The following is a 9729-nucleotide window of genomic DNA, read 5'->3' on the forward strand; positions in this document are numbered from 1 at the left end:
ATAAGCAACAGTGTGAGCTGTGACCATGTGGATCATGCTGTTGGGAGCTGGAGGCCAGCAACATGCAGAGCATTATGGGTTCCCCATCCCAGGTCTGTTACTAGACGACTGGATCATCCCATGCACATTTGTAATTCCTTAGTACCAAACTGATTTTCATGTTGGCTTGGGACTTTTAAGCTTGAGCCTGCTTCCCTAAGTGCTGTGGAATCATCTCTGACCATTAGCCATGTTGTCTTGGGCTAATGGGATTTGGAGTCCAACAACATCTGGAGGGCCACAGGTTTCCAGTACAAGGAACTTTTCCATGTAGATATTGCAAAAAATAAGGAAAGCATCACCAAAAATTGGGCGGATTTGCATACACTAATTTATATTTATCTAATGCAACATTAAGGGACACGGGTGGCACGGTGGTCTAAACCACAGAGTCTAGGGCTTGCTGATCAGAAGGTTGGTGGTTCAAATCCCCGTGACAGTGTGAGCTCCTGTTGTTCGGTCCCAGCTCCTGCCAACCTAACAGTTCGAAAACATGTCAAAGTACAAGTAGATAAATAGGTACCACTCTGGCGGGAAGGTAAATGGCATTTCCATGTGCTGCTCTGGTTTTGCCAGAAGCGGCTTAGTCATGTTGGCTACATAACCCGGAAAAACTGTCTGCGGACAAACGTTGGCTCCCTCGGCCAGTAAAGTGAGATGAGCGCCGCAACCCCAGAGTCATTCACCTTTACCTTTACCTTTAATACAACATTGGAAATTACTCCTGTAGTTTAAATATAAATGCAGCACATATCTCCATACTGGAGGAAGCTTACAAACAGATGTTTTATGTGCCTTCTAAGTCTGCTATCTAGTTGCTAGCTGCTGACAGGCAACTTCAAGGACCCTGCTGTCTGTCCTTATGGCTCTTCATCTTTAAACTGGACTTAGGAGAGCCCTTCAAAAGAGGACTGTCCTCTGTAAAGTAGGACACATGGCCACCCCAGAGTTTGCTCAACTAGTTGCTGCTATCCTGGCTCAGAAGATCAAGCTGCTGTTGCTTCCATCGATCAAACATTGTGCCCCTTCACACACATGTTGGGAGCCTAGCAGCCAATTGTGCGCTTCGAGAGGATCAGGCTGCTAAATACTTTAGGAAAACAAATTAAATGGCACAATCAAACAATATAATTGTAAGAGCTGGCAGCCTGGTGCTTGGAACATTCAGATTTAATATTGTCGCATCTTTTTAAAAACTCCACATTCCCCTTCCCTCCAATGTTTGCAGCTGCTGCTCTCCATAGCGTGCAAGGTAGCATTAACGGGAAACTTTTGTTCGCAGGCCTCAGATTTCTCTCCATCAACGTCAATTTGGACCAAAGCATCTCATTCTGAGTTTCAACCTAATTGATGAAGAAACTTTTAGCAACGTCGTTTGGCCTGATTTTCAAATATTCATATATCAAATATGCATAATGAAAATCATTTTTGGAGCTCAAGCTAGCTAAAGCATGCATTTTCAACTTGATGTTTTTCATCAATATAATCCTCTGTGGATACAAGTACTGTTGATATTTCAAGAAATTTAGCACGCTAAGCACCCCAAACCCACTTGAGAATGCTGTTGAAGCTGGTGGTACAGGGTACTGTTCCCCCCCCAAAAAAACTCTCCCTCCCTCCCTCTCTTTTTTTTAAATGGCCCTATTTTGGAATAAATACCAAAAGCAAGTGATTTCTACACATATGGGCTTGGAAACAGTTCATAGAGTACTGAATAAAGCAGCAAGACCAGAGCAACTCCACTCCATTATGTTAGTTCGTATTTTGGAGTTGCTTTAATCTGTGGAGACGCTCTTGTGATGTATAACTATGCACATTAAACTCATTACATTTTTGATAATATAACTCCCTCTGCACTTCAACCACAGAGTTGTGATTTGAATGTTCAAAATTATTTTTAGGAATACACCAAGGACATTAGCTGCATCATAGGCCAGTACTGTCTGCATCATTCCACTGTACAAATGATTTTTATTTATTTTTTGCATTCCAAGAGCCCCTGGAAAGTCTTTGACATAAGAAAACAAATCCCATACTTCTTCCTTTGAAAACAATGGGATGCATATATATTTATGTTCCTAAGCAGCTTATGAAATGCGACCTTTGACAACAATTATGCACCAAGAACTAGTTTCTTCTGCTAATATATTATGCTCTTATATCACCATAATTGATTGCAGCATAGATTCAGTCAAGGTTTATGTCAGTGAGTATTGCTGTGAATCTCAAATCAACTACATTTTAATACTGGCCATAACAAATGACAAGTACCACTCATCTCTTCTTGACCTTCCAATCTTAAAACAGCCCAACTAAGGTCATTGTAAGTGAAAACCTTCAAAGAAAGTGCCTTGTTTTGGGAGTTTTTTTTAAGAAGAAAAGAATTTTATTTCAGATTTGAGGAACACAATCATATTTCTTAAAGTTATCAGACACAGCATTCAGACTGTGCTTATAAACTGGATCAGCATACAGTCTCATATAAAAATTGGTAAGGCAAATAAATGCTCAGAGGCAATTCTCAATTCCATCTAGCAACTGTCAGTGGAGAGAAGAGGGATGGAATGTTATTTATAATACTTGAAATTCAAGCACAACATTGTACTGAGTAGAAATATAGATATCTATTAGGCACTTTCAAAAGTGAAAAAACAACAAGATTAGGCAAACATTTCTTGTAACAGAACAAACAGTAAGGCATTGAGCAGACATGGTCGGATTCAAAGTACGTTAGAAGGCATCTGGATCAATGGGGCTTTACATAAAGAAAATCTCTTCATATCCCAGTCCACAAACTGGAGTAGAAGAGCACATCGGTTAAGGTCAGTGGTACTTTAGATATGTAATTACTTCACTTTTTAACTGTGGTCCGAAGAGAGGGTTCAGTTGAGCCAGGACTGCAATCAGCCAGAAGAGGTAGCAGCAAACAGCACATGTCACCAACATTGTGTTAATAACACCCCGGTTAGGCCCCTTGGGCACAAACCACAGCACAACGCTGCCGCATGCCGCCCAGAACATGCTCATGACGGTGATGGGCACCGCGAGGCCACTGTACGCCATGGGCGGGCTCTTGCTCGCTCGCTCCCTCCGCCGGCTACGGAGTTCCAGCCTCTGCCGCCACCTCCACTATGGCCGATTTCTACGCCACCTCACAAGTTACCAGTGCTTTGATTTGTTTATTCTTTTGCACCACTGAAAATGGAGGTAGAAAGCTAAATATGATGAGGGGTGTGTGTGTGTGTGTGTGTGTGTGTGTTATGAGTATGGGTAAAACTCTGGTTCCCCTTCCAAACTTGGGAACCTGTATCGGTGAGGGTAGAAACTTTCCAAACCAAGGCTTTGACTGTCTGGTTAAGTACCATATTTAGCACAACCAAAGAAGTTGCTCCATGCCTTAGAACAAATGGGTGGGCCTTCTCCCCACTACAGTCACCTAGCTGCTATGTAGGAGAACAATGACAGAATTGTGTGAGAGCTGAGTGGGAAATACATGGAAAGCTAGAAATCGAATGGAAAAACAAGATCTGTCTGGCCCTTGAGATCTGTGAAAGCTCTCATCCTATGCTCATGTGTGCAATTAAAACCATGTATGCTAAAGACAGCACAGTTTCCGTTGACCTTTATTCTAAGGAAACAGAACCTTGAAAAGTACTTGGAACCCCAGGAATCGCTCATCACTTGGGGGGGGGGGTACTTCCCATGCTACCACCAGCAATTAGTTGCATGATTTCACCCAAAGCTAAAGCTCCTAAAATGTTACTACAGAAATAACAAATTGAACTAGGCATTCATAACAAAATGACTGGATACAGCCATTTGGGGGAGGGGGCAGGACAGACTTAAGGTAGCACAAAGGCTACAAGGAATAGCATCTGAAGGCACATCCTTATTAAAGTAATGAACATGAGTCTGTGTGATGCAGCTTATGCCACAAAGCCAATTGCCAATGACTGGCTTCTATGCTGCACTGGTGGTAAAGTAGGCTTTCTGTATCTGGAGAGTAGGTCAAATCGCATGGGTACTTCCCATGCCAACATCAGCAGCTCCAACTGAAGGGGAACCTTACTAGGGCAATCCAGGCCTATCTGCATGAGACAAACATCCCGATGTTACTTGCATGGTCTGGGCATTGGCAGCCATGAAAGAGCAGCTTTGGGCTGGTAACCACCCCAGAGAGATAATCTAGGAGCAGTTACCAACATTGCTGAACTTTGTAGACTGTCAGTATGACTTGCTCAGAGATAAAATGCCATTCTCTACAGTATATCAATGAGTTCTATAAGCAGGACCTCAAAGAAAATATTTGTTGTCTTTTCTCTCTCTTTTTAATTACTGAATTCATGAACTGACTAGCTGATCTAATTATAGTACTCTAATGAAGACGTCATTGCCCAATTTTCTTCATCTTCCTGAAGTCCCCTCCCCCTCCATTTCTGCCCTCTGGCAATAACTGCTCAAGAATCATGCAAAATTGGGTTGTGGTTTTGGAAGTGAACAAATGGAGAGTCGAATGAGACCTGAAACTCATTTTCAGTTTTGATCTGAGCCACAGTTTGAACTGGAGTCGTTAGGAATTTCCGTAAGTAGGACAGGGCCATAGGGGCACCGCATTTGATGTACAGTTGGGTCGAGGCTACAGCTGCAGGATGTCAGCTATCAAGACAAGGGCACACAGACAAACGAGGTCAAATCTACACTGCCTACGTCGGAGCAATATTCAAACCAGCAGCAAGCATACCACATAAAAAAAAAAACAAATTATCAACATATGCACAGTACATATCAGTGTAATGTTCTGCTTCCTGTATTAAAATCTGAAGTTTAAATATTTGCAAGGACCTGTGTTGGTGCATTAAGGGGTAAAAATCCAAAAGTAGCAGGGAGATAATACTCTTATCAGGCCCAGTTAAAAAGTCACAAAGAGTAGTGATTCATGGCTTTGACCATATAATAAGGATGAGTGGATCTGTCAATTTCAGTTTCTCTCAGTTTCTTATTTTCTCCACATTTAAGTTTGATAGTTCATATTTCTGCATCAGTATGTGTTGTTGTTTTTTTTAAAAAAAGTCCTCCTCAAAATTCATAAGCATTTAAGTGTGAATCACTACTAATGTACCTGTGTGCAATTTTGCCCAAGATAAACATTTTAGCAATCACTCCTAGCATAATGCAGTGCAAAATTCAGAGAAATGTATATTTCTAAGGATATCTATGTTTCAATTCTCATATGTTTTAGAAAGTACAAATTAGGCAGGTTTGCCTTTAAATGAAACTGAACTGAATTTTGCCCCCATTCTTACTGTATAATAACTGTTGTGTTTATTGTTGTTTGTTGTTTATTGTTTTCCAAATGTTCACTTAAACTCTTCTTTCAGCCCAATGCAAAGAACAAGAAAAGCAGCAGGAAAGAGAAAAATATGCCGGCGTCTATGATAAAAAGCTCAAATTTGTTGTTTCTCGTAGTCTTAAAATGAAATGGAGTCTGCATTCCTAGACACACTTAACTGGCAGTCAGTTATTGAACTTAACAGCTTTTACTTCTGAGTATACAGGTGCAGGATGAACTGCTCATTAGAGTTGCTTCTACTCAAGGGCCCTCAGCAATGATGAGGCATTGCTTTTCCACAAAGAGCTGGAAGAAGAATGAAAATGGTTGCTCCACAGAGCACTTACCCTGTATTATATGGCAGTGTCTCTTCCCATTGACAATATCCTTCTATAGCAGGCTTTGATTGATGGGAGATGCAGTCATGGGCCTGCAAACCTGTGGAGAGCCGCAGTTCACTCTGAAGTAAGTTCAGTTCAGGAATGGTCTCCTACACCTTAAATTATAAGCTTCCTTCTTGTGTCTTCTGCCTCTAATTTTCTCCTTCAGCGTGTACAGCATTACTCCTTAATTGCCCTGTAATTAGTCAGTTGTTTGTCATGGACCTGGAGTCCACTTGGCCTGCTGAGGAGCAGTGACTCCACCTGCAGCTAATCAGCCTTCAAGGAAACAGAGCAGAAGGCACTGATGAGAACCAGCTGGCTACTTGGGTTCCAGGCAAGCAGGGCTTGAAGGGGCTGGTAACAAACTGTTGTAGTCTCATTGCTGAGCAACAACGCGCAGGGCTCAGTGGCGTGGGAGGCCGGCCAGCCAGAAGAGTCTCTGAGATGTACTTGCCTGGAGGCAGAAGAGGCACCCAAAGTCAGGTCCAGTCCTGAGGTCAGGCAAACAGCAATCCACATGGTCAGGTGGTTCAGGGGTCAGGGAATCCAGTGATCATGGGGTCAAGGGTCAAGACAAGCAGGAAGCAGCAAGGTAGGGCCAGGAACTACATGTATTGTTACCAGCATCTGACTGCTGCTTTTCTTAAGCTCTGATTAAGAAAGATGAAGCCAGCTGGTTCTCATCAGCAATATAAAAGCTGGATCTACAGTAATTGTACTAAAATTGATCTATTGTAAAACAGAAATCAAAAGTCAAGATGACATTATTGTCCTCATATTAACAAGGCCGGCAATTAATGTTATGTAGTACAGTAGTACACTAAGTAGTACATTCATTCATTCATTCAATAAATAAATAAATAATCCAGACTAAGTTTGCATGAGTGGTTTCAAAGGGGCCTAAATTAAAGTAAATTAGCCAAACCACTCTCCATGGAATCTGAATTGGGCAGTAGCACCTAGTAGCGCTACTCCAGGGACTTTGGGAAGAAACTCATATTCTAGATCCATTTCATCAGGGTTTAGGCCTGGTTTTGGCACAGAAACTGCATTGGTCACCCTGTATGATGACCTCTGTCGAGAGAGAGACATGGGAAACATGTCCCTGTTAATTATCCTTGACCTCTCAGCTGCTTTCCATACCATTGACCATGGTATCTTTCTGGAACGACTGTCCGAACCAGGGGTGGGTGGCATGTATTAAGTATTTTGTGGTTTTGTATTTATTTTGATTTTGTTCTGTGAACTGCCCTGAGACCTCTGGGTATAGGGCAGTATATAAACTCAATAAATAATAATAGTGAGAGGGTATGTTCCTTCCCATAAGCAAAGTTCCATCGAGTGGCAGAAAATCATTGTACTCCAGTGCTAGTACTCTCTTCCTGGGTAGCTACATTCTTGAATACATTTAAAAAAACAACAACAAATAAAACACCTGTAGTAACTTTGTTAGGACAATGGAAAATTCCAAAAGGAAATATAACACAACTGCCCCCATGCTAAGCAAGACCTTTTCTTCTTTACTTAACATCCAGTCAGAATAAGTGTCCCTGCGCACTCAAAATCTTGCTTACTACTCTGTAACTTCCCAATGGGTCCCAATAAAGGTATTGCACTACTGCTGCTTTTGGAGTAGATTTTTGGAATAGATTTAAATATTATTCAAGAGTACAGATCATAAGTAGCAGGATTCTGAGAAAGCCAGTAGTACCACTGAGTTGTTTTCAATGTCTTCTCTTCATTCAAGATGCAGGACCAGAAACCTGAAAAAAATGGGAGATTTTCATTATTCTGCCAGCACAATCAGATGCCAGTCTATAGAGAAGACCCACTGAATTTGTTGGAGCTTGACCTGGGAGGCTTGGGGACTGAATGTGCATTATATGCCATTTTGGCATTTAAGTAGTGGTATATAAATGAATGAATGAATGAATATTGTTAACTACAAGTTGACACAGAATCCGTGTGTCAATGTATTTTTGAGAGGAAAAAGAACTAGATATTAATCTTGTTGACTGTTGTATGTGCTGACTGTTGGGGCTTCTGTAGAATTCAAGGCCCACATTTTAAATAGTTTACTTCACTGTCAAACTAAACACAATTTAGCAAAAACTTTTGGATTGAAATTCAGACAGCAGAGCGAAATGGAGTGATTTTGTGGAGGGCAGGGTACAATTCACCTAATGGTCCAGGGCTGTTTACTTGTTGCAGCAGGAGTAACAGCAGATTTACTCTATTTCTCTCTCTGTGTGTATTGCCACCACAATAAGTAAACAGCTCCTAATCTTGTGATGAATGTTGTTGTCCCATGTAATCACTAATTTGCATCTACCTATGAATGGGAAAGCTACTTTGCTCATCTCTTATTTATTCACAGTTACCTGCAGGAATATATGGCAGTATGGAGTGTTCCTGCTCAATTCCAAATATGCATTCTTTCTCATACACAATTCCATTCTGCCCCATTCCTTTTTTTATTTCTTTATTTTCTTCCCAATCAGCATTCTAGGGCCACTGGGCACGATCAGTATTCATGGAGAAGTTGGTTGGGTTTCCCCATATTTTAACTTCTACAAATATTGAGGTTCCCTTAAGCCTGCTAATATCTTCCTCCTTTGTGTGGATGGTAGCATTTTGATTACATAAGGACTGACTCTCAGAGAATGAGTTTGATACTATAGGATCTTAGTCCTTGTCTAAAGATGAGAAGGAAGGGGGAGATGGGAGGCTAGGCTGCATCTAAGGGACAACCCACAATTAATTTATTGTGCCTGAAAACAAAACATTTCATATTGTGTATTAGCCCCATGCTATGGTTTCAAAAACTAGAAGACAACAAAAATGGTATTGTATTCACTTATAACATACAGCACTCATTCTGCGTATGGGATCTTCTTTTCATGTTTCATCAGCTAATAAAATGATCAAGGACAAAATAAAACAATTTGTTTCCAAGTAATGACTAACTGTTTATGTTATTATAAAAGTTTTCTTCTTTTCCTCACTTTTCTTGTCAGCAGACATGCACTGGCTGAACACGTCCTCCATTCTTGCTGGCATTAGTCAATTAGCTCTTGGTGTTGTGGTTGCAGTCCTAAACACAAAATGATGTTTTCCTAGTCCGTGATCTGTATGCAGTGATGGGGTGCACTGTCAGCAGTGCTATGAGGGCCAGACATAAATGGCCTCGGTTGATAACTATTCAGCCTGAGGGCCACATTCCCTCAAGAGCAACCTTACAGGAGCCAAATACCCATAACGGTTAGAGTGGATGTGACTCTTTCTACAGGGGCCATTACAGACAGAATTGAACATAAAACCAGCTATATACAGTCATACCTTGGTTCTTGAATGGCTTAGTTGATGAACAAATTGGCTCCCAAATCCCACAAACCCGGAAGTAAGTGTTCCGGTTTTTGAATGTTTTTTTCGGAAGCTGAACATCTGACGTGGCTTCCGCTTGAGTGCAGGAAGCTCCTGCAGCCAATCGGAAGCCGTGCCTTGGTTTTCGAACGGTTTTGGGAATCAAACAGACTTCCAGAACGGATTAAGTACAAGAACCAAGGTTCCACTGTACCATTATACTAATCTATGGTGCAAACACGTTTTAAATACAGATCTGGTCACCTCGCCCCAAAAACAATATTGTACAGTTGGAAAAGATTTAGAAAAGGGCAACCAAAGTGATCGAGGGGGTGGAGCAGCTTCTCTGTGGGAGTTTGCAGTGCTTGGGTATTTTTAGTTTAGAGAAAAGGCAAGTAAGAGGAGCCATGCTAGAAGTTTATAAAATCATGCATGGCAAGGAGAAAGCGCATAGAGAAAAGTATTTCTCGCTCATAACACTACAGCTTCAATAGGAAGGTGGAAGATTCAGGACAGATAAAATAAAAGTACTTCTTCACACAGCGCATAAAGCTGAGGAACTCACTCCCACAGGAGGGGGTGATAGCCACCAACCCACGTAAATTGAGGGAAGAG

The 9729-nt window shown here is 41.4% G+C and overlaps 1 protein-coding gene across 1 annotated transcript; it reads right to left on the reverse strand.

The window, feature by feature from the left end:
* Positions 1–2516: 2516 nt before the first annotated feature.
* On the reverse strand, positions 2517–3102 carry LOC117046886 (V-type proton ATPase subunit e 1-like). Its single transcript, XM_033149406.1, has one exon. The coding sequence runs from the start codon at positions 3100–3102 to the stop codon at positions 2863–2865; it is 240 nt and encodes a 79-aa protein (XP_033005297.1). The 3' UTR covers positions 2517–2862.
* Positions 3103–9729: the final 6627 nt, after the last annotated feature.

Source organism: Lacerta agilis, chromosome 5 (genome assembly GCF_009819535.1).
Source record: "Lacerta agilis isolate rLacAgi1 chromosome 5, rLacAgi1.pri, whole genome shotgun sequence".
Lineage (NCBI taxonomy): Eukaryota > Metazoa > Chordata > Lepidosauria > Squamata > Lacertidae > Lacerta > Lacerta agilis.

Coding starts and splice junctions, on each gene's coding strand:
- LOC117046886 (XM_033149406.1), bottom strand. CDS start 3,102: ATGGCGTACAGTGGCCTCGCGGTGCCCATCACCGTCATGAGCATGTTC.